The sequence below is a fragment of the Aptenodytes forsteri genome, unplaced genomic scaffold (assembly GCF_000699145.1).
Source record: "Aptenodytes forsteri isolate BGI_AS27 unplaced genomic scaffold, ASM69914v1 Scaffold66, whole genome shotgun sequence".
Taxonomy (NCBI): Eukaryota; Metazoa; Chordata; class Aves; order Sphenisciformes; family Spheniscidae; genus Aptenodytes; species Aptenodytes forsteri.
Window position 1 is genome coordinate 4,135,364 of NW_008795131.1, and position 25,507 is coordinate 4,160,870.

General features: G+C 45.7%; 1 protein-coding gene across 1 annotated transcript in view; it reads left to right on the plus strand.

Moving 5' to 3' along the window:
- The window catches only part of AATF (apoptosis antagonizing transcription factor), a 59,465-nt gene extending 34,620 nt beyond the window's left edge, over positions 1-24,845 (plus strand). Inside the window, exons 10-13 of the mRNA XM_009278354.1 lie at positions 1,535-1,602; positions 3,898-3,978; positions 7,278-7,349; positions 23,594-24,845. Of these exons, the coding sequence (XP_009276629.1) occupies positions 1,535-1,602; positions 3,898-3,978; positions 7,278-7,349; positions 23,594-23,657 (285 nt within the window). The 3' untranslated portion in view covers positions 23,658-24,845. The remainder of the gene's footprint in view (positions 1-1,534; positions 1,603-3,897; positions 3,979-7,277; positions 7,350-23,593) is intronic.
- The last annotated feature ends 662 nt before the right edge of the window (positions 24,846-25,507 follow it).

Genomic DNA, 25,507 nt, shown 5'->3' on the forward strand with positions numbered 1-25,507 from the left:
GGCCAGGTGAAGACTATAGCCAGGACCATGGCTGCTCCCCAAGCTCTGCTTTCCGTGACTGTTACCGTACCTCGATTGACCATTGCAGTCCAGATCTCCTACTTGAGCAAAAGTATAGGGTGGAGGAAGAGCATCATTCATCCTTTCTTCTCTAGCATCTTTGTGGAATTGCCTGGTCCTTCTGGTTTCTAGGTGGGTCTGTTTCAGGTCCTTTCTGAAGTGAAATGTTGGCATCTAGAAAGCAGTCTGTGCCCCTCGGTTTTGGAGGGTTTATTTCTGTTCTTTGTGTTAATATGTTGGCTAATACCCAAGGCACAGCACGTACAATTTACAGTGAGTGGTGATAAACATATAGCACTGGTCAAGCATCCAAAAAGGCTGTTCACAATATTCTTTGGCTGCAGGAAGCAAAAAGGACAAAACCTAACCCTCAGGACATGAAAAGAAATAGAAAAGCCTGCTTGAGCATTCCTGCTCTAGCTATAAAAATTCTTTTGCTGTGCTGTTCCTCAGAGCGAGCGTTACTGCCCAGCAATACTTGATTTCTGTTTGTTGAAGTGTTTCAGTTCCCCCCTGCCCTCCCCACTCAAAGTGTGGGACAAGACCTGTGGGGCAGAGGTCTTCCTGCAGATCTGCCTGCGTTACATCTCTTGCCCATGGGAGTTGTGTACACAACAGCCTGTGAAGATTCAGGCCTTTTTTATCCTTCCAAAAGCCCAAGGAACAGTACCAGCCTCTGAAATACAAGCCGAGTTCTTCATTTTGCCCCTCTGGGTGAGAAACGACCATCTCGTGTCAGGCTCAACTGCTCACATCCCCCCAGGCTTGTCACCTATTTGCCCTCTGTGGGATTGTACACTTTGCTCGGGGCTCCTGGGACGAGCAGTTACCGAACGGTTGGCCCATCTGACAATCCCAGAGGGGGCTTTGCAATGCCCCCAGGGATTCCAGTCCTTGCCGTTGCTTAGACTGAAGATCACCAGTTTGCTTTGCCCATGTGGGGCTCCTTGTGCTTGGACCATGGTGCTGCCAAGTTGTGCCCCTCTGGCTCTGCATAACCTTTTAGATTCTCTTCAGATAAATGACATGATGCTACATGTCACCTAAATAAACCATGATGTTTTGAAGGGAAGGTTATGTTGCTCCTAGATTCATCTGCAATTAACTTACATACAGAAGCTCTTTGTAGTGGCCTTCAGTGTTATGCCCCAGTCACATATTCTGTGGGGACCTTTTTGGAAGAGGGGGATGATCTACAGTTACTTACACTTTTAGCATAGGGTTCTGCTTCCTTGCTTGAACATTTTCAGAGACACCAGCTTTTTCCCTTGGAAAACTCTTTTGTACAGAGGAAATGTTAAAAAGCCTTGGTTCTTGGCTTGGGGTTTTCTAGGGAGTTTCAAAAAAATGAGGCATACAGGTTCCCTTGGGAACTTGGCAGCTAATTTCTTAAGTCTTCTGAGAAACCTGTGAGCCTGTTTGCATTAACATGTCTTTACTGTGCTTTTAAATGGGATTGTTGTCTTTCTTCTAGCTCCTTCGAGAACTCATAGAACGTAAAACCACTTCGTTGGACCCCAATGACCAGGTGGCAATGGGCAGGTAAGTAGGAAGTTGTCTGTAACATCACGAGCTTTACCCCAGCACTGCATTCCAGTCCAGAAGTGCAAAACTACTTGTGGGCTTCCAGTCCAGTTCATTGTAGAGGGCAAAATTTTTAATGACTCTGGAGAAAGCATCTGGGTGTAAGAAATTGCATAACAAGTTATTAAAACAGTATGACATTAGTCAGGAAAGTCATCTTCTGTAACATATTCCTTAGTTATGGATCACACTGTCTGACTCCGAGTTTGCCAGCTTTTGAGCTGTGCCCTGGTTTGTCTGCGATCCCCTGAAGATACTTTCCAGTTGTAAAAGGCTTGTTCCGGACTTCAGATATCTCTGTCTCTCAGTGGTTCAGGCAGCGCAAAGGGAATCCATAGAGGGGTGCCCTAAGTGACCCCCACGAGGGGGAACTAGACAAAGTGACTGCCCGCTGCTGAAATTTGGCCTTTTCTCATTATGAGCTCTGATTTGTCATTGTTTTAGAGGAGCAAACCTTCTGTCGTGAGATCAGTTAAAGCAATTCGGTCTATGCTCTCTCCCTGCTGTAAGAAAAGATTCTATACAATTAAAACGGTATCAGGGAATGTTTTCTGCATGCAGAAGTAAAATATAATTCCATGCAGGGAAGCTCTTATTTCTCTGTTTAATTATATAGTTAGAAAATAAAGAATCTTCCAAATACCACTTAATGAACAGTGTACATTTAAATAGCCATGGGCTATAATTTAGAAAAGTGTAAAAGCAGAGGAAGTCTGAAAATGCTGGAGTAGGGCTCTCCGCTGAAAAAGTGCTATGGGGGTATGCATATGGGGAGGGGGAGAAAATGCATTAGGAAATTTTGTGATTGTGAAATAAATATTATCCTCGTAAAATATTACCCAAATTTTAGTGCAATGTGTCAAATTTATTTTGTGTATGTCTGGAATGCTATGGAAAGCTATTCACTATAATTTAACATGATATAGACAAAATTACATTTAAGTGGTGATTACATTGTACATTTATCTGACTTTACAATAAAATAGATTACAGTAATTAAGATTATATTAAGATTGCAGTAATTGGATTTTGCTAGATTTTTTTCCCTGATGTCGAGTTTTCATTGTATAAATCAGGTAAGATGACGCTCGTTTTCGTAAAAAAATATTTATAACTAGTAGAAGTTTTCCCCTGCTGAAAACTTCTTTGACTTGATGAAGTTCTGTTTGAGGAGTTGACCTCTTCCTTCTAAATACAGTTGGGGATCAGACAGCACTTTCTGAAAGTGTTTATTGCTTTTCTTTCTTTTGTAGTTTTGTGTAGTAATAGTTGGAGCATTATATAGGGCTTCCTGCTAGATTTGCCAGGTCCCTGATGTCGTTTTCATTGTATAAATCAGGTAAGATGACGCTCGTTTTCGTAAAAAAATATTTATAACTAGTAGAAGTTTTCCCCTGCTGAAAACTTCTTTGACTTGATGAAGTTCTGTTTGAGGAGTTGACCTCTTCCTTCTAAATACAGTTGGGGATCAGACAGCACTTTCTGAAAGTGTTTATTGCTTTTCTTTCTTTTGTAGTTTTGTGTAGTAATAGTTGGAGCATTATATAGGGCTTCCTGCTAGATTTGCCAGGTTTAAGTCGGAGATGGTGGGGAGAAATACTTGCTTATAATTTTCAATATACTTTGCAAAACTGAGGGAGGGAATAAATTCAGAGCAGCTACTGCATCATGATAATTCTGTTCATGAAGTTAGCATAACCTGTCTCACTTAAAGAATCAGTTTAGGATGGGGCAAACCATCTATTCTGTTATGGGCTTTCTATATGCAAAACAGAAGTCATTCTAGTGATCGAGGCTGAAACAAAAAAGCAGTACCTGTAAAGACATTTTTTACAGATTTTAGCATTTATATTTTGTGAAGATTTTATTTTTAATTCTAAAGATTCTTAAAAATATTCAGTAATGAAGAAAGAATGAAAAATGGAGCCAAGCTTGTGGCCTCCATGGGTTTCCTGGCAGGTAGAATATTCTCACTGAACAGCGACTCTCTCATCGGGATCAGCAGGTCTGGTCTGCATGTCCCGTTGTGGCTGGAGTCGGGGGGAACACATTGTTTAAATGCCACGTCCGTGGAGTGAAGCAGTACCACGGGCACTTGAAGTTTCATACTTGTTTTCCTGAGGTTCTGATCTCCTTCACTTGCGTAAATACAATAGGTAGAAGGGCTGGGAAGTGCCTCAGACCCCAGCGTACCTAATGCTCATTGTCCTAGCGGCTCTGAAAGTTGTGTAACTGTCATTTTGCATTCCTCAGGCAATGGCTGGCCATCCAGAAGTTACGAAGCAAAATAAAGAAGAAAGTGGACAGAAAAGCCAGTAAAGGAAGGAGAATCCGGTGGGTATCAGCTTCTGCAAGAAGTTCTGATTTTGCCGAATGAAGTCTGACTGCGCTGGGTTGGCTCTGGGGTGCATTGGTAGGCTTATTCATGCCTTTTAGGGCAAGATGTCTTGCTCTAGGGCATCCACTGGGGTATCTTAATGTTTTTTGAGCTAAGGGCTTGGTTGGATGCAGGCTGTGAGCATTGCCCAGATTAGTCTTGGCCATAGTGTTCATTGATCTCAGAAAACACTGGAGGGAGGTGTTCAAATGTTCCTAAGCGATTTGGGGCCGTAATTTCTAGTGAAAGCCAATAAACACCTCTTGTGTGATATATATTTAGCTGACTAAAATGTGGATAGCAGCTCCAGGGGAAGATGTGCAGAAATGCCTCAGTGAGGTAGATGTCTATTTCCCACTGACTGTCAATTGAAATTTGGTGTCTAATCTCTCTTTATTTCTGTAAGTCCCATCACAGCTTTCTTTAGTTTCAAAGCATTACACATCCTGACTCCTGGATCACTAATTTGGGTTGATCTCTTCCGTTGTGTTTCCACTGGAAGAATCTTCCACACGGTAGAGTAGAAAGGGAAGCAGTCTGGAGAGGATAGGTTTTTTTTTTTCCCCTTTGCAGAGCAGATATATTAGTCTCCCTGAGTTTAGCATGACTGCATGATTTGTAGTAGAGGAGGTGTTTGTGGCAGGGAGGCATGCTGAAAAGCTGCACCGCTTCCTGAAAAATCCGCAACATTAACCATCCTTTTGTGAGTAAACTATAAATCGTGAGTTTAGATGGCATCTGATAGAAAGTCAGTGGAGTCAGTCTGGGTCAGGCCTGGCATAGCAATTTTTAAGATAGATGTCATAAGATAATTTATTAAAAGAGGGAAGAGCTACTTTGTTGGCCTGAAAAGCCTATAATTATTGACTATCAATATTCTTTTCTGTCAGCATCACACATAATTGGATATATTCATGATTCAGTCAAAACTACTGACAACATCACACAACTGAGTCAGACTCGTAAACCTCCAGGAATAATGGGGAAGTCTCTCATTGTGTGCAATCTGTGCGCTTCAGCATTCCTGAGAGATCAGCTATCTCGCCAAGTCAATTGCCTCTTAGATCTTAGGTGCCTTTTTTTTCCTCTTTAAATAAAAGTTGCACTGACCCTGCAGGGAAAATATCAATAAAAGAAAAAAGTGTCATTGTCTGTGTTTAGGATTAACATGCAGTTAAGCTCCAGCATCTTTTCAGAATAGTCCAATAGAGCCTAAATGGGTGTTTTTAAATAGTTGGTTCTTCCACTGAGAGACTCGGTGTCACCCCAAGCAGATCACTTGTCCTCTGTTCTTCCTTTTCCTTCTCTAAAATTGGGGCAGCAGCACTTAGATTTGTTTTCGTGACGGACTTTGAGATCCTGGAAAGCAAACTATCACATACTAAGTTTCATCTGTCTCCATAATTCTTCCTTTTTAGCAATCCTTTAGCAAACCTTCAATGTTATAGCATGTGTGGATGAAATGTGCTAGTTTATTGTAGGGTCTGAGGATCTTCAAGTGCTTCCAAAAGCAGTCGATCTTGTGCTTGACGTGAGTACCTGTCCCCTTCATAGGCAGGGAAATTGGGGCACTAAGAGGGGAAGCAAGCTCATCCTGAAACTCCACAGTCGAGCTTAAGAAACCTGGTGCCTAGAACTCTGCTGTCCCTCGCTGGGACCTGCCTTTTCTTGAGGTAGATATGGAGGAGTGATGTGTGCACACCTATTTTTCATGTCAGTGATTTCTGGTTCTGTACTGCATGGGATGTCTTTCTGTGAATGAAATTTAATATTTTTATCTGCTAGACTGGGATTTTTAAAGTCCTGATTTAAAAAATGTGACAGTAATTAGTTCTGGACAAACAACTCGTGTCAGAGAATGTATCAGAATTGCTAAGTCCCCTTGCCACTATGCAGACTGTCCCTGTATAAGCTTTGATCTGTATGAATCCATCAGTTGTTAATGTCTCATGAGCGAACTATTTCATAGTCCAGCCTATTGACCTGTTGTTTGTTGCAGTCCAAGCCCTGCACGGCTATGTCTGTTCCCTGACTCGATCATTACAGCGTTAGACCAGGGCAGTTGCTTCCATTACGAGTGACAAAGACTTGATTGTGCAGAGAAGCCCTTGTGTAAGGGTGAGCGTGTGCTGTGCCTGAAGAGCCATTCTGAAATAGTCTTGTGAGCTAAAAATCCCCTCGAGGGAATGTTCCTGCATAAGCAAACAAAAGGGAGTGCAGAGGTGGCAGAGTGGAAAGGTGATTCTGGGCAAATGCTTGTGAATCCTTTTGCCTGCTATTTGTCAAGCGCTAAAAATAGCAGCAGCTTGGATAAAACATTTCAGACTTGGGTCGGCAGCATGGTAGTGTACACCAAGAGCCGTTGGTTTGGAATCTCCTGCCCTTAGACACTAGGGTTTAAAGCCACCTTTTCATTCAGAGTTTTTCAGTATTCTGTTAAATGTTATATGTCAGGTCCTTGAATATAAGTCGCGAAAAGCTACTGCAAGTTCCTAGCCCAGCGTGGAAAGCAGGAAGGGGATCCCGTATCTGGAGGTGCAGTACAGCTTGCAGAAGTATTTTGGTGGATCAGAAGCTGAGACAGATGCAGCACTGTATCGCCTTTGACATGCCCCATCTCTTCTTTGCACAGATCTTTTTCCTGTCTCCTTCTTTGCCTGTTTTTACATGCTCCATTTGTAAGTTATTCAGGGTAAGGCTTTCCAACTATGGGTATGGCTAGCAGAGTGGGATTTTGATATCCTTTAGGGCCCTAGATACCACAGAGCAAGGAAAAAGCAATAGCAGATGGATGCTTGAGAAGGTCTGATGCTCTGACGCTTCTGCTGCCTGCAGTGGGCTCTTTGGGCACAAATTCCAGAAGGTGATTAAGACACCAGCTGAACGGAAGGCTGAAAACGAGTTCTTGTTTCTCTGTCTGACTTTTCAGGGTTGTCTGTCTGGGAGTCTGATTAGGTACTCGCACACAATTAATGGCTGCTGTATGTCCTCTTTCTAGCTGTGATAAAAAAGGATTTGCTTGCTATTCAGTTCATTGCATCATCTGATTATTCTTGTGTCCGTGTTATAAGAAAGGAGGAGGAGGAGGGGATGGAGGGGGAATTGCCAGCTACAACTAGTGACTCATTAGATATCAGCCACCAGGAAAACCAGTGTTTTGCATTTCAGGGGCTGGTATGTTTCTAGTCAAGCAGCAACGTTTCCTTTTCATTAATAGTTACTAATGCGCTGCCTGCTTATTTCCTGCACTATTCAGGTATCATGTCCATAGCAAGCTGGTGAGCTTCATGGCACCTATTGACCACTGTACAATGAATGATGATGCCAGGTGAGTAATAGATTAATTATGTTTCTCAAATGGCTTCATGACAGCATGATATTGACCTGTTCTTCAGTCTGTCGCCCCCTCCATTTCTTCTTATCAGTTAACCATTTGTCACTGGCATCATAGCCTGGGTGTCTCGGTCACATCTGTCCAGGCAGTCTGGCTGAGCTTTCAGTCTGTAATTACTGTGACACCAAACAAGAAATTTTCATAAATCTCAGTACCTACATTTTGATTCCTGCTTTAGAACTCCTCCAATTTTGAAATCTTCTAGTTTTATGGAATTATTTTGGAAATAGACAACTAAGTTATCTGGAGTCTTCAGGTATAATCGAAACTTACAAAGAACTTGTCTTTTAACAGAAATGGCAACTGTTTTAAATTCTGGTTAGTATGCATTTTCTTAAATCAGATAATAACTGGAAGAGTTCAGTCAAGATTTACTCAAGGCCTAAATGTTGCTTGTGTTTATGTCTATTTAAAGAGTGAAGAATTTTATTGGAAGACTATAATGTTTTAATGTGCTAATTAGTAAAGAAAATATCAGTGAGGTTTTGTGCATAGTTACTAGATAGTTTTTCTACATATACACCCATATTTCTTAAGTATTACATTTTTAAACTAAATCTCAAAATGCTGAGCTTTTTGTGGGAAGGAGGTGGAATAATTTTTCCAGTGAATGGATGTAGGCGGCTTGAGAAACATCTTTCCCCTGGGTTGTGGAACATGTTTGTGCTTTGTGAGAGAGAGATGTCATTTGTCTGTTTGCAAAATGGAAACCAAATACCCGCTGTTCTTAGGCTGTTGCCTTTTGGAGTATTGCACAGACTTCTGGATGAGAGCTCTCCAGTAAGCTGGCACTAAGATGTTTTGTGTCCATAATAAGACCTGTGCTGTTTCATCATGCATCTTTCTCATAGTTTCTTTGCTCTTTTTTTCTTTTTTTCAAGTGAGAAAACTGCTCTGATTTCGGAATATGGTCTAGATCCTCTCGCCACAAAAATAAATGTGTTGGATGTGTAGGATGAAAGCTATGCCTCCAGCCATATAAGGCGGTCAGTTCTGCCACCCCCTTACCTGGATCATAGGAGTGGCTCGGGCACTGTGAGATTAGACATACACACTTTTGTTTATTTGGCAAATAAATCAAGTGCGTTTTTGTTTCTGATATGCAGGGCCTGAGCTAGCAGCTATCTGTGCTTCCCAGCTGGCAAGGACTTCCTTATCTGTATGGAATTGGTGTCTTTGCTGTTTTGGATAGCCCCAAATCAAACATGGGGCAGGATAGACACACATTCCTAGTAGAGTCACGCCATCCTGTAGAAATGGTTCTGGGATGTGCTGCTCGTTTCCCACATCTTTTTGTCTGAGGGTAATTAGCAGGTGGCATATGTGTGTTTACGAAAAACCGGTTCATACCACATGCATTAATAATACGCATGACTCTAGTATTTCTCTATCTTAGTATTATGTCTAGTTGACTGGTATGGTGGGTTGACCCTGGCTGGACGCCAGGTGCCCACCAAGCCGCTCCATCACTCCCCTCCTCAGCAGGACGTGGGGGGAAGAAAATAAGATGGAAAAAACCTCGTGGGTCAAGATAAAGGCAGTTTAATAAAGCAAAAGCAAAGGCTGCGCGCGGAAGCAAAGGGAAACAAAAGATTTATTCTCTATTTCCCATCAGCAGGCGATGTCCACCCACTTCCTGGGAAGTAGGGCCTCGGTACGCGTAGCGGTTGCTCCGGAAGACAAATGTAGTAACAAATGCCCCCCTCTCCTCCTCCTCTCTCTTAGCTTTTATTCCTGAGCAAATGTCATATGATATGGTCAGTTTGGGTCAGCTGTCCTGGCTATGTCCCCTCCCAAGATCTTGCCCACCCCCAGCCTAGTGGTGAGGGGGGAATGTTGGAGAGACAGCCTCGATGCTGTGGAGCATTGCTCAGCAGTAGCCAAAACACTGGTGCGTTATCAACACCTTTGTCGCTACCAATTCAAAGCACAGCACTATGAGGTCTGCTATGGGGAAAATTAACTCCCCTCTCAGCCAGACCCAATACAACTGGCTACTACTTATGCTTTGAGAATTTTGAATGAGGTTAGGATGTCTGTCATTTTTTGTGTATGGTAAATATTGCGCTGTCCTACAGGTTAGGCAGGCACAGAGACTCCTGCTCTGTCCCCAGAATGAAGGCAAGCTCAGCTTGCATGGGGTATGTGTGAGGGGGAGGAAGGTGAAAAAAAAATAGTAAGATTGATTCTAATAATCTAGGAGTTATACTATGTTTGCTGTCCCCAGAGGTGACATTGCCTCCTCCTTTGCAGTCCACCGCACTCACTTGTGTTCTAAAAGTTGCATAGAAAATGCATTCTGTAAGCCAAAATCCTCCAGCAAGTCAATGCAAACGTGAAGTGCATCGAAACAGCTGGGACAGTGGAGTCGTTCTGCACAATAGCCTTCTTGGGCCTCAGCTACACTTCATCTGGCTGCCATCTTCATAACCCTTATTCCCCTCGCTTCTCGCGAGGCACCTTGAGTCCACCACAAACTGCACGGGGTCTGGCTGACCCTCAGAAGCTATTACAGCTAATAGGATGCTATCTATGTTATGCTGTGTTGACATAGTTATCATTGTGGTAGGGACAGAGTGTTTGACATTTGGTTTACTGAAAATGTCTCCTGGGGGTTTTCTCCACATTGAGCGGGTTATTACAGCGCTTGCATGTTTTACTGATTCTTTGGTGGCAGCAGTGTGGCAGCAGCTGCTGCTGCTTATTGTCTGACTGCGGGAACTTATTTCTTACATTAAGTTTATTAGTCACTTTGGAGGCCCGCCATATTTTCTGTTAATGGCATTTTAGTCACTTATCTCCTGATGTTGCTTTAGCCGTCTAGAGTGAGACTGTCGGTTGATGTGTTCGCACACCAGCAAGTGTGCCTGAGGGTCATACCATGTGGGCAGCTGTACCCCATTCTGCCAAGATCAGGCTTTCAAGCAAACCCTGGACATGGATGGGGCAATGCTGGAATCAGGCTGGGCAGGTTCTGTTCCTAGTTCTGCCGGTGGCTTCATGGGTGACCTTGAGCAGGTCGCTCTGTGTTTCTGTGACTCCGATTCCCCTTCTGAGCCACGGAGGTCTGCTGTTGAGAAGTGCCTGTAAAAAACAGTGGTTTAGAAATAGTAATAGTAGTATTTCATTTTTTAACACACAGCTTTTGTTTTAGACAAGACACAGATACACAAATAGAAGCCTAAGCTTTCCTCGCTGCTTGCCAAAATGCCTGCTGGTTAGCTGTAACACAAAGAATATGCCTTACCTTTGCCTATTGCAGGCATTACAGTCTTCCTTAAGCAGTTTCTCTGCAGCTTCCTCCCCACGGGATGTGCTTGGGCATTGTTTAGTCCTCATGTTGAGCTTAAATTTCCCTCTGCTGTAATTTAGGCCCATTATTTCTTGTCCTGTTCAATGTGGGCTTTAAGAACAGATTCTTATTTCCTCTTTGCAGCAGCCCTTCCACATTTGGGTGGACATTCTTGCTTTGCACACTGATAACCTGGGCATTATTTAGCTTAGCTTCCTTCCTTTCCTCCCTAGTTTACACCATTTATGTTTTCATCGAGACATAAAACATATTCAAAATACTGGAGCGGCCGGTGTCTGAAAATTAGGCCTCTATAGGTGTTTTGGTTCAACTCTCCCAAAATGAAGATATCTGCTGCTATCAGTCATTTTTTTGAAAATCATAGCCACTCTCTAGGGGTCACTTCACATCTCTGTTTAAAATGCCCCTGCACTTGCCATGGGCCATAATACCTCTCTAGCAGCACATAGCCATACCGGACAAGGCAAGAAGAATTCAACATCTGCTTTAAACTGCAGGTGAATTAAAAAGAAAGGACCAGGCCTGTACGCATGAGAGGGAAGCAGTAATGATAACAGCTTTCCTTTGTGACAGAAGGTAATTTTATTGTTTGCAAGTGTGAATTACTAGATTGAAAATGCAAGTATACACTTCACAGTGATGTGATCATGCTCTGAGCCATTTTTTTTTCTGCTCAGGCACTTAAAAGGCATGACCCCAAAATAAATACACATCTGAACAACGGGGCGCTCTGTGTTGTAGTGTGAGAAATTTTAAAGTGTCAGTGAGCTGTATATAAAAAAGGGTTGTAGAAACAGAGCTGGCAGAACATTCTCCTTAGGTTCTACCAGTGGCTACAGTGGCAGGGGGATACCTGGGAAAATGCCGGTAAATAAATACGGATGTGCAGATGTGGATGGGCAGAAGCTTGGGGGGATGGTGTGGAGTCCGGGGGGTGCGAGTGGTGGAGTAGTTCTGGTTCTTCTTCAGCTGCGCCAAGTCCTCACTCCCCGTGATGAACTGCACAAGAAATACAGATGCAGATGTGGATGGGCAGAAGCTTGGGGGGATGGTGTGGAGTCCGGGGGGTGCGAGTGGTGGAGTAGTTCTGGTTCTTCTTCAGCTGCGCCAAGTCCTCACTCCCCGTGATGAACTGCACAAGCCCTTTGTCACTGGGGCAAAAGCAGAGGGGAGTTGTCTGTGACTCTTTTCTTGCTTTGCTTGCTGTAAGTGCTTTCGAAGGCATGAGTCTGTGTAGCACTGTAATACCTTGCTGTTTTCTGTGTATTTAAATAGCTAATGCAGCCTAGGAATACATTTGGGGCCTGATTCTCCTGTACATTTAAGCCATTTTACACTACTCTGGCTGTGCAGAGAGACCTTAAAATAGTGCAAGGAACTGCTAGCACTCACCTGAAGGTCCCTGTGTGGTGGTGTCATGGCTGTGGGACACCCAGGACTTTTGGGGATCTGGCACATCAAGTTTATCACTTGCCACTGCTGCGGGCTGAGGAAACAAAGAGCAAATGCATGTGAGGAGAAACAGCCTGAGCGCTGCATGGAGAAGGGGATGAACAGTCACTCCAGAATTGTTTTACAGCCTGAATTTGAGAAAAGAAACGTACAAGTATAATAACTGCCTTTGTCAACATCACTGCCACATTCTTTCTTATTCTTGCTGCTGGTTGGAATAATAGCATTCGTGCAGGCAATTAATCTTCCACTTGCCAGTTTTTCATGCACCCTACGCATGGGCATGGCTGTTTAACCTTGTGCTCACATATATTATGTTGTAATGTGTGGGACACTGGTGGCCTCGAGCCCTCCTCTATTTTAACCCCTCTTTGGTAGTATTTTAAAACATACACTGGAAAGTGATTTTTATGGTTATCTTGGGGTATATGTTTATAGACTTAAATACGTTTATTGTACTCTTGGGCCAAGGTTTTTCTAATCGGTCCAAGGTCATTGCTATGTAAATGGACCTGCCCTAAGACAGGAAACCTGAAGGCGAAAGCTTGAATGTAAGTGTGCTGTGGTGGTTGTCCAGAGGGGAGGGTAGCGGTCTCGGGCAGGAATTACCCAGGATTAGAACAGGGTTGATCTCTCTCTGGTTGTGATTTCGCCTGGGTTTGAGGGTGGCATCACGTGGGTGCCACTTACTGGACTTTGCTTGAAATACACTTTTCCCATCTTCATGAGCTAGGGTACTTCACTGATCCCATTGCTCCAGTATCTAGCGTAGTGTAATCTTTAATATAATCATCCTTCAGTACCACCATGTTCAACAGAGCTGGGAAGATGCCAGTCTTCTCTGTCTTACACTTTGGGAAATGAGGCACAGAGAAATGATAGCCCGTATCTCCAAAGGCATTTGGGTCCAGAAGTCCGTGAGTCAAGAGCCTCAGCGACTTGCCAAAGGTGACAAAGCAGATCTGGGCCAGAGCCATAGTTGAACCAGATCTTTGGTGCAGTCACCTTCAGCTGGCCTAGCTCTGAACAGTCTCATGTTTTCAGGAGATCAGACATCTCTGCACTCACAGAAAGCTCCTGTGCTAGGTAGATTTACTTCTTTATGGGCAAACTGAGGCTAGAGATTGTGGCTGAAGGCCTGCATGTCCATGGACAAGCGAGCATATTTTCAGTTTGTGCAGAGTTGCCCTATCTGCAGGAGTTGATCCTATAAACAGCCTAGTTGTGGCAAGGTCGGGTAAAGTCTGTGTTCCTGGGAAGATCTGTGTGTGGATTTTGGTTTTGTTATATCTCTCTGTCAGCTTTGATATATAGATCTTCAGATCTCTGCACTGTACGTGTGTGTGGAACAGAGACTAAACACAGACACTTTAAAAAAAGGTCTAATATCAAATTACTGCTAAGTTTGATGAACATCGTTATTTCACCTCTGGAGGACGGTAACTTGCAGGAGAGACGTTCTTTAAGGACACACATGTTTGGTCCAAACACCTTTATCTCCCAAGACAACTCAGGTTATTCTGACAGGTAAAACAAGATTGTGCAAATATGCAACAGTGATCTAATCAGCTGGAACAACAGCAATATTTTAACCGGCGCTACCTTTTAACAGCATCATTAAGGGCTCTCATTACTCTTTTATTAGAGGCTCACTCTATTTCTTATCAGATTACAGAATGAACATAACTCATGGCACTGATTTGATCTCTTGTTAAAGAGGATTACAGCTTTGCATTAACTTGGATTGACACGGTTTATAATTTGCTGTTGATACACATGCTGGCGGTGTCACATGTTTGACCCCCTCCCCACAGCACTGCTGAGGAAAAGGACACCCATACATCATCATTAAAGATGGCACCCAGTGCAGAAATGGGAGGCAAAAGGAGGCTTTTCTGCAGTAAAGTCAGGCAGGACAAAAGAGACGTGTTCTCAAGTGCAAGCTGAAATTCTAAACGGGGATTTCTAACTGGGTGAACGTGGGGGAGAATATATTGGCTTTTAGATAGGTTGCTTTTTACCTTGGCAAATGGTTCTTCATTACGGAGGAGGACTTTGCATCCGTTATGAGCCAAATTAGAGGGAAGAAGATGGCTGTAATGGGACTGCGTCAAACCATGCAGTTCCACCCGCAACATGAGGCACAGAAACCTTTCCAGGAGCTGGGGAAATTTCCCCTGCTCTTCTCAGACCTCTCAACATTGTGATTGTCACCAGTTAGTGAACTGATCCCTGCCTTCGGGCAGTATTGATCATACACCACCAGCTGATGGTGGTAGTTTAGCCAGATAACCTGTTCGCTCTGGTGGAAGTTACCTTATTGTCATGTCCCTGCTTTGGAGGAACCCCAGGCAACTGGGGCTTCAAGCTAGGGATGCGTGTCCATGTTGTGGCTCCCTTCTTCCAGCTCCTGCGTACTGCCCATGCGTTGTAGGGCTGATCACAGTGTATCTCCTCTGCTGCTTTTGTTTTTTTAGTATGTGGTGAAGTGCTGACCAGGTATTTCCAGTGCACCGTACTTAGCATTACTATATAGATACCTGTATGTATATACATACGTATATAAAAGTCTCTCCACACCTATGGTGGTACGTTTTGTGTTTGACTTTGGAAGTGCAGACTTGCAAGGCAGCAGAACTGGGCTCAGGGCAGGAATCGCTGCCTAAAATCCCACGGCCAAGTGCAAGAAATTAAGCCCATGACTCCAGCAGTCCCGTTGGCTTCAGGTCATGCTTGGGAGAAGAGCATCCAGCCCGCTCTTGTTCTTGCATGAGCACACCAGTGCCTGCTGGGAAGCTGAATTAAGACACAGATTATCCAGCTGCCAGTGAGGTTTGGATTAGAGCATTTCCCTTGGATTCAGCCAGGACGTTGTGTATTTTCCCAATCAGCATTCTCACTCTTGGACTTAGTACAGTTGCTTTGTCACAGTGTGTCTTGCTGCAAGCAGAGGGGGGTACGTAGTAGGAAATCCTGGTATTAAAAGATTAATTTACTTATATGACATAAGAATTTAATATTTAAAAAAAAATAATAAAAAGTTGGTGAGATACCAGCCTTTAACTTAGCTCACTTTGTACTTCAGGTATTAAAACACCATGAGACTAGATTAATGGAGGAATTTGGGCTCTGCGATTGTCAATCCAGTATGTTCACCATGACGGAAGTCCCTGAAAGGAGGCAAAGCCCTTCTTTCTGGAAGAACTAACCAGCGGCTTCTGTGTTGCGTGGCACAAACCTCGGGTGACTGTGTTGGTGCGAGAAGAATTATTCTAAGTTTATATAGACGCAGCCTGGAAGAAAGGTTGTGCTGCTTTGTGTTGGCTTTGTTTTGGGAAACAAAGGGAGTAGCGCTAACATGTGGGGCGGTCTCTCAGAGTGTGCAGTGCCCTGACATTTTAGAGAAAACTGGTGTTTCTGGCATGAGGCTGTGGGTGGGAGGGCAAGCTGCCTGCCTGGGCTCTGTGGCTTCTGGAAGAGCCCCCTGGTATGGCAGGGACCCTCTCGGGTCCCTTGGGGGAGAGGTAGGGACTCTCCTGGGGAGGTGATGTGTACCCTGCTGCACACCCTGAGCTGGCTCGTTGGGGAGCCTGGTGCTCAGCGAGGGGGAGACCTGAGCTGCACTGGGAACCGAGAAAAAAGCATGTGTTGTCATGTGAAACTAAACCTGTTGGTCCTGAGGCACCATGGCTTCAGTACCATTCTGCCCTTTGTGTATCGTTTTGTTTGGTGGATTTTTATCCCTCTAACCTTTGACTTGGCCTTAGAAGTCAGCTCATGTAGATGCAGTTAAGTATCCCATATCGCTTTTAACCGTAGTTGTTAGAAGGGCTGGTATTTGAACAAGGAGTTTTTGTATGTTTTGAAGCTGGCAGCAGTGAAGTGGTGTACGTGACCCTGGTTAGTGCCAATGGGCTGAAATCATCATGTCCCAACATTTGATGTTTGACATCCCTAGTAAGAAGACAGACGCCTCTGTTATGGAAATTTCCTTTTTAAAGGGGAAAAAAAATAACCTGTTAAGAGCTGCAAGATGATTTGTCGTCCTTCCTTTGTGAGACAATTTGTCTTCTCCTGCATCAAATCTGTTATAAAACAGGCAAGCTGTGAAAGAGGGAAATCATCCTAGGAATATGGGATGTTAAGGTACACAAAGAATGGTCCCCTCCGTGCAGCTGTGCGCACGTCTGCGCAGGGCACTTGCACATGCAGCATTACAGTGGCTGCTCTGCTCAAATACCCGTCTAAAAACAGAGGCTGAGAAAGCAACATTTTACGAATTTCATGGGAAAATTAAAGCTGCTGGAAAGCATCCCAGTGGAGCAAGCTGGAGGTTTCTGAACCTCCCTGTGTTTTGCCACTTCTCCAGCCACTTGTCCACATCTTTTGTGCTTTGTGCTGTAAAAGCTCATATGAAAATGTGAGTGCTGTTGGGACCAAAATCAGGATGAGAGAGGTGCCATCTCTGCTCCTGTTGATGCTGTCCTGAGCTCAAGGCTGGTCAATAGGCAGGTGGCTGCGTGCTGGTGTAAGGGGGAAATGTTCAGAATTGGTGGCAGAGATGGCAGGTCTGAACCCTGGGTCTGGTTAAGTTTGGGGGATGGTACCTTGAGCAGCAGCCCTTCCATCTCTCTGCTGTCCTCCCGCTCCCCACCCCATCCCCAGATCCAGCCTCACAAAATGTGCAGAGTCCCTTTGTTTAGGGCAAGAACCAGCTTTCTGAAATATTTATAAATCTTGTGCCTGGTCTCATGAGACAAACCAGAGGTCACATGTCACCTTTCATAATTTAAAGCCGTGGGGCTAAAAGCATTTGCACAGGCTTGAAGGACCCAATCCTGACCTGCCTGAGCGAGAGAGAATTGCGGCAGACCTTTCTGAATCTCCTTCAAGCGCCGGGCACGGTGATGAGAGCCGTCTGGCTGTGTAATTTATAGCCGGAGTTGTGCGCTCTGGTTTTGGGCCGTGGCGGGGAAGCGAGTGAGAGAGTGCCATCTCGTGGGCCTGCCTTCCCGGCCGGCGCCACGCTGCCCGCACCGCACTGCACCGCACCGCACCGCACGCCGGACACCCAGCAGCGCTCTGCTCTGCATTTCAGCCCCCTCGCTTTAAGAGACACGGGCGTTTTAATTCAGCTTTGATGATTGCCGCTGCTCGTTTCGCTCCACGTCATCGACCGTAGCATGGGTTTGTCGCTGCGGAACTACCAGAGGGGGGAATGCATGTTGGAAGGTGTGCGAATGGAGAGCCAAATCCCACACCCCACGTGCATTACATTTAGGGTAATGCCTTTGACTAGAAATTGAGAAATAAAGGGCTTCAGCTTGTTTTCTCTTCCTGGGTACCTGCTCTGCTTGCTGGGTACCTAGTAATCTGAATTTCGCACTGGTGGACAAAAGGTTCCTTAGGATACGGACAGAAAGTTTTCCAAGAAAATGATCAGCCATCTGTTCCACAGCCAGCTCTAGTTCTTATCAGGAGGCCTGTGTTTTTCATCCTCTCTTTCTTCATGGGTGTTCACGCTGTATCTTCCACCAGTTTTTCTGAATTAAAAATTCATTGTTCCCAGTGGAGGATGTCAGTAGGAATGGGGTAGGTATAGTTATTTCAGTACTGCTTGGGGCATGTTCTGAATTATCTTTTTATTTTTTTTTTTTTTTTTTGGCCTGGAAGAAGAGAAGAAGTAAAAGGTACATGGGAAAAGGTAGAAAAATTGGTTGGAGGGTGTTTTTACTAAAACAGCACAGCAGTGACTCATGCAGTATTGCTATATTAGTAACACTGAATAAAACCCACCAGAAACTGAATTTTCCCCCTTAATATTGTTCCTCTACTAGTTTACAGAACTATGTTTAAAAAAAGAAGTAACATGACTATAATTACACAAAATAGTACAGCATTAGCTGTTCTCCCATGTGCAGGTATGTGTTTGTTTTCCCCTTTGTATATTTGGTGGAATAGTGCTTCTGCAGATGGGCGAAGTAGATTTCTGGGGAACCGTTAACAGTTTTTATGATTTATATTTTGATGATCCATATATTTATCAAATGTGCTATTGCTATTAGTATTCACCCAGGGCACTCCTGCCCTCTGTGTGTGTGTTTCCTTGCTCTCTATTGCAAGGATTTTGCCTGTGAAATGTGTGTAGTAGCAATACCTGGGATTTGGAGGGTGGTAAAGTCCACTGGTCAATTAGCACACAAAGCTCACTGTCTGAAGTAGCTGCTCCTTTTACTTAGTTTTTTAAAATAACGTTGTTGACATGAAATCACCAGTTTGTATGGTGGGGGGAGCTGGTCAGCATTTCTGCCGTGCCGTGGAGTGGGGGCTGCACACGGGGCTCGGGTTGAGCGGGGCCTTGGCACCTCTTCTGTGCGCAGCGGATCCTTTGTCTGCAAAGCTCACGTCGCAGCGCCGTGGTGGGGGCTCCCTGCAGCCGGGAGCGTTGCTGCGACCATGCCAAGGGCTGTGCAAGTGTTAAGCCGCGAATGGGAAGGCAGTCGGGCTGCTGGCTTGGGGCTCGCGTGGGGAATGCCCTCCCCGGGGTCCGCAGCGTGGCTGGGGTGGTGAGCAGTGCAGGGGCGTCCCTTCCTTGCTCTTCCCACGAAACCAGCGTAGCCACAACCGACTTGCAAATCGCACCGAAAACAGGATTCTTCCAACTGCGCAGGGGCACGGAAAGCAGCATAGAACGCCCCCCTCACGTATACCTTTTGTCTCAGACTGCTGGTGCGTTGAAAGAAAGGGCTGTGCAAACTTTCTAGGTGCCTGTGAGGGCCTGTGGAGCGGGCCCTGGAGCCGGGAAGGGGTGAGTGCCTGGGCACAGCGATCCCGGTGCATCGAGCACCTGTGCCGTCCTCTGCCTTTGGAGTCAGCTCAGAAGAAATGCATAAATAATTAAGCCAAGGTACTTACACACACATGTTTTATGGCAAATGGCTGTGTGGTTCGTGATCATTTTTTCCAGAAACAGGTTTTATGATAATATAGTAAAAATATTAAATTAGAAAATGCCTCACTAAGGGTGATAAAACCTTACTACAGTGGAAATAGGTAATTATCCCCTCTACAGCCTAAATGACAGTTTAAAAGAAATAAAAATGTTAGTGCTCATTACTTGCTTTTGTAGGTTGCAATAAAGGGTAAGTTAAATTTTAATTCAAGGAAGACCCCTGTATCGACCTGCTTCTTCCACACTCTCTACCTGAGGTGTAAGTACTGTTAATTACTCGCATAGGTTATTCCTCAGCACATTGCTAAGACCAGTAGCTCTTTGTGCTAAAGTCACCTTTCCTTCATCTGGAGGTAGCAGACTTGCAGTGGGGTGGTGGGTTGTTTCAACTCAGTGGCTCAAGTCTGATGTTTAATATATGTGGGTGGAGGAGAGAAATTTTATATTTTTTTAACCAAAATCCAGGTTCATTATGCGTAGCCTTAAGGGGGCTGAAAGTATTAAAATCCACACTTACCCTGGTGAATTGAAACAGAGACAAGGTTAAACCTGGAGGATTGATGAGTTTTACTCTCTGCATGGTTAAATCCTGCTGAGGGGAGATGCTGTAGAAGAAAGGTAGCCTAGATGATGAGAAGAGGGGAAAAAAAGGTTGAGGTTTTTTTGTTGTTGGTTTTTTTTTCAGGGTGAAATATTTGTTCTGTTTTGGGGGTGGTGGGGTTACCTGATATCCCTCCTTCTCCTCTCACTCTCTGCCAGGGTGTCTACCCATGCCGAGTTATTATCCAAACAGCTCCACTTGAATTTTTACTTCAACAGAGGTTGCCAGCGTCGTGCCCGGGAGGATGGGGGCCGCGGGGGCGCTGGGCTTGGCGCTGCAGGGCCTGCCTCCCTGCCTGCGGCTGCAGGTACAACCCTTCTTTGCACCCGTGAAACCCGGGGCATGAATGTCGGCGTCTGTCAGTGCTGGCAACGTTTTTCTGCTGGGGAAGACAAATTCTTGCTTGAAGTCTCCCTGGGCCCTGCTTGTTTGAAAAATGAATGTTTATTTAAAATCTGTAGGATTGGAGCAAATTCAGCATTGATCCCTGAACTCTTGTACCCATCAGAAGACTATTAAAAAAAAAAAAAGAAGACAAAAACCTGAGGAGACTGGTTCTCCACCAGTGGGAAAGGCCAAGGCAGGCTGCAAAGAAACATTACTTTTGGCTTTTGCCTGCTCACCGGGAAAACACAGAAACTCTTGCTGTCTTTGGCTAGTTTCTGTGGGGTTCCCCAGAACGTGCACATTATATTTGAACGTCCTTACGTTACTGGGGACTGTAAAAAAAAAACGAATGGATGTATAAGAGGAGAAGGGCATATGTAGAGAAACTGCAGACGGGACCTCCTCTGTGCAGTGGAGGTGGTGGTTGGGAGCAAGTCCCCTTTGAATTTTGCAAAATGCCTTTGAGGTATGTTTGGCAAGCAGCCAGAGGAGCCGGAAGGTTTGAAGCCTTGAGTGAGGCTTGTGGACAAAATAAAAGGAGTTTCTGTTGCTCGCTGGCAGCAGGGTGTGGAAGAGGAGCAGGAGAAGACCTGCATGCGGTTTGCTGCGAGTGCGTGCAGTGGTCAGGCTGAACAGGGTGTGCCTGGGAGTGGATTTGTGCCCCTGGCAGCGCTTACACAGGCTCCAAAAGAGGATTTCTTCAGCCCAGTCTTTTGTGTTGCCCAAGTGACTCAGGGGCTGGAGGAGAGTGTGGATTTATAGCCAGGACAAAGAATATCCCCACGCTGGGCAGTTTCCGTCGGTGGAGGGCAGCGGAGCCATCTGCAGTGGGAGCAGCGGATCCTCCCAAGCAACAGCCGCGTCTGCAGAGCTCCAGAGTCCTGGATCAGGACTAAGATCTGAAATGGTGTTTGGGTCAGCTGTACAAATCTGTGGGAGAGCATATAGAGCGCAGGAAACGTGTGGAGACCATGTTGTGCCTTAGCAAAGCACGAAGGGGTGGGAGGGAGTCCGTGTGCGAGACGTGTGTTATTTAATAGCTGAGAATCGAACTTGTCTGGTTAGTGCCTGTGCCCAGCACGTGCATTAAAACAAACAAACTGCAGGAGCTGCACAGAGTAGAGGCTTCGAGCCCTGAGCCGGGGCAACAGCAGCATCCCTACGGTGGAAGAGAAAATGGAAACAATCCTGAGAAGAGGAGCCGCGAGACCCTGCTGGCTGCTGGGAGGGTTCTTCTTTGCAGAGATGCTTTCCTCTGGCACAAGAGTGAGCAGGCTGGAGTCTGTCGCTGTCAGCTTCCTGAGGTCTTGTGTGGCTCCCGCTACTGTGGGCTGGAAACCAGCAAAGCGAGTGCGTTTGGTATTGTCATTTAACTTCCTTAGATTGTTTTCCTCAGTGCAGTTAAGTCGCCATATGTAAAACAAGGCATATACCAGGGAGAGGGGAGAGAGAATGAAATGGGTGATGTTTCGTTGAAAGTACCCAAGCCGCTCAGCCTCTTCTGACAGGAGAAAGCCGCGAGTGTTTGTCAGCTTTGCCCACCTGCGTGTGAAATGATCTTCTATCAAAACACCGGTTTCAACATTTCCCTCTCTGCCTCTGTCATGAACCCCGCCGCGGACGGGAACCGCTGCGCGCTGCCCAGGAATTTCACCGGGATTGCGGTACGAGTGGAAACATTTGCTCAGTGTAATGACGGGGTCTGAGCCGAGCCGGTGAAGCAATGCTGGAGGGCTGTGGTTGTCGGAGGACTAAATAGCATTGCTCTGCATTTTCCTTCCGATCGCTTGACGGAGCCTTAAAGTCGCAAAGTCCTTGTTGGCAGTAGTGCCGCTTGCCATCTGGTTTCTCGGCTGAAACAGCAAAAGCGAGTTAGGTTTATCTGTTAATATTCAGGAAGGATGGAAAATGTTGTAGGCTTGGGTAAGGCATCCCTCTCCCTCCTCCTTTTTTTCTTTCAAGTGTCAAAGTTTTCAGCTTTTCAAGTATCGGTTGTTTTTTCTAGAAGTGTTTGGGCTTTGTGTTAAACTTGCCAAAACCTGCGTGCACGCTCCTGGTTTAACACAAACTCCAGCTGGGGTTTCATGGTCTCGGCTGAGCTTTGCACACAAAACACGGTGTCGACCATTTTGTTAGGTAAGGAGACGCATTCCTCACCACAGACTCATTTTCTGAGGGTAGAGCAGCTGATTGGTTAATTAGCTTCTAAATTAAAATTAATTTAAGAGATGTGGCCCTGTGAATTAGAATGATTTCTTGTCTCAGTGGTCCGTGCATGTCTGTCCAGCCTCCTGCATTGCTGGAGCGCACACTTTGTTCCTGGACTTCCTCGGATTAATGGCTGGCGTTCTTCTGCCATCACTGTTCAAAACTTCGAAGTTCCTTCTTTCACGAGGCTGACAGGTAACTTTCTCCAGTGGAAGCGTCTGCAAGAAGCAGACAGTTCTGAAACCAGTTGCCATCTTTTATTGATCCGTGAAGGAGCGAGGCATCAAAGCAGCCCCTAGCGAGAGTGGTCCCTGTCGTGGTCTTAATTGCGGAGGCAGCCAAAATCACAGTATCTCTGTCAGGTCTGAATTTCATCCTTTGAAGCCTTATTTTACTCGTTCTTGAGCGGTGGAGAAGTCTCTTTTCTCTGCCTGTCCTGACAGTTTTCCTGGCCCGGCTTCTGCAGCAGCTGCTTTCCCAGGCACTGGCCCTGATGAACCACCGAGACACCGGCCCACGGCAACGTGAAGGAAAAAAAATCCCGTCCTCTGCTCTGCGTGTGCCGTCTTCTCACAACAGGCTGTTGCCTTAGAAAGTGCATGTGTAGAAAATAAGGCTTTCCCGATGCTTTTGCCTTGATTTCCAGAAATGCATGACTTATAAAAACGCTCTCTCCTTTCCTCCATCTCTCTTCTCAGGTTACTTTGGTTTTAAAATCAAAGATAAATAACCCCAGCCCCCTTTTTTTTTTTTTTTTTTTTAAAGGGAAACTTGCTCCTGTTATCAGAATTGCTGCATATGTGATATTAATTGGAATCTTGTTGCTGGGTCATTTTCATTGTTTTTCAAGTACCGTCAAGTCTAAGAAAATGTATGAAAACTAAATTATAGTCCCACGTAGACTGTCTGATTGAATCTTCCTTATGGCTCTGTGGTCTCATACATCCTATTAAAATATTAAATCTTGTTTTTTTTCTTGAAGAGCCTGTCTGTAAAGGGCAAACTTATAGAAAACCTCATTCTCTAGAGACGTCGTATCCAGCCACACTGAAATATTTACATATTTCTGCACTGCATGTGATTGGTCTTACGCAAGTTCTCCCCTTTGCTTCTATTTATTAATAAAGATTGTGGAATGCATTTTTAATTATCCGAGGCCTTTTCATTTTAAGGAGTGGATGGTTTTGCTGGCAGCCTCTTGCTTCCACTTCGACCTTCAACAGTAACTTTTCCCCCTCCTCCTTCCTCTTTTCCCTTTTCCCCAGGACGGAGCTTTATCGTTCGCTGTTTGGAAAAATCACGAGTCCCGAAGAACCCGAGCAGAATTAGCATCGGGCCCTGGCGCCAGGATTGACCGCACCGGCAGGCTCCGCACCGCACGCACCGGGTCCCGGGTCTGGCCAGGGCGCCGGGGTACCTCTCCCTGCGCTGGGCGCCCGACGCCGCCCCGTCTCGTGACATCTCCTCTGCCTGGGCGGCTGCTGGCCCTGCCCTCCTGCGCTCGCTTAAAGCTGCCCCGGAGCACCCAGAACCCAGAGCGTCCAGCTGCTGGTTTGTTGCTAAAAACCTCACTGAAGGAACATCAAAGACTAAATGCTAAATCACACAGGCTCAGAGCGAGAGCGGGGGGCAGACATTTAGCTTGGCTAAACGCCCTCCCCTCTAGCTTTAAAATGAACTCTGCTTCCTCCCAAAGACAATCCATTTTTAACTATTCTCTTTAAATTCCTGACCTTGATATTGCAATCTGCTCAGCACGGGCAGAGTGTTCTGCGGGGGGGGAGGGACGCGCGATTCAGACCAGCAGGGACCACCAGCCCCCCCTGCAATCAGGTCACCCACGTTTGTATTAAATCCTTAGAGATTTTTATTTGGGGGATGGGGGGGGGTGTTTTTAACTGTGCTGTTCTGGTCGTTGGCTGCATATCTGGAATGTGTGACTTTATTTTTCACCGAGTCAAGAGGATTTAAATGTCATTTACATAATTAACACGGCCTTAAAACAGAGAAAAGGTGCTCTCCCTTGCAGACAGCCAGAGCTCCCGGTTCACACTCCCGTTTCTGAATGGGTGCTCCCTGCACACAGGGACATTTGCTGCCTGGTGATGAGCACAACACGGGGCTACGTCTGGGGATATTTCTGCAATTAGAACATATTGGTGAATTTTTCAGTCCAGCATTGATCCTGTACACTTAATTATTTCTGCTGATCATGACTCTGAGCCGTCCAGTCTTCACCATCACCACGACACGCTGTGGAAGGATGCCAGCACGAATGTGAAACTGGCCAGAGATGACTCACTTGAGGGGTTCTGTGGGGTTTTTATATCAAAGGTCAGAAGCCGGAAATTAAATCTCCGTAAGGGGAATTTGTTAGCCTGCCGTGATCAATCTGAAATGGAGGTTATCTTGCGTAAATAATATGGGCACATACACGTGTGTAAGGTGGCCGTTGCTTGTGACCATGTGAACTGCACTTCGTTTTGTGCGAGCTAATTAAAATACTTCGTAACCTGATTGTCCAAGTTTGATCAGTGCAGAAAAGGTCCCAGCAGCCACGGCCTCTCTTGGCCCCGCCGGCACAGTGTTAGTTAACTGGCATCTTCGGCGTCACTTTGCACAGAGCCAGAGCTGTGCGAGCAGCAGCGGCGCGAGCAGCAAACAGCCAAAACGTGCAGGGAGTTTTAAAGATGGAGAGGCAGGAGCCCTGCGGGCCTGGGGCTGGAAACTTCTTGTGCCGCTGGAGCTCATGCCCCGGCAGTCCCTGGGGTACCGGGGGCTGCAGACCCAGTCAGACTCAGTACAGCGATTTGACAGGGATCAGGGCGCTGGTGAGACGAGACCCTGCCCCCACGAGGTCCCGCTCGTGGTGTGGGGAAGTTTCTGCAGGGGCCTTGTGTCTCTGAGCGTCCGTACGGTGCTGTGGGCTCCTCGCCACGGAGCTGAGCTGCTGCCCCGGCTTCCTGCAGGCACAGGGTGTCTGCTACAGCCGCTCAGCAGAGACTGAGCAGTGGGTGCTGGTTTAATGGCACCCGGCACTCATCAGGAAAATGCAAAGGCTTGCAATAGGATTTACATGAAAAGCCCCATTTCTGTTCTGTGGGGTTTTTTTTGTTTTTGTCCCTGAGCAAGTTACAGCTTACCAGCTTTTCAGTGGGCAGCTGAATTTTACTTTTTAA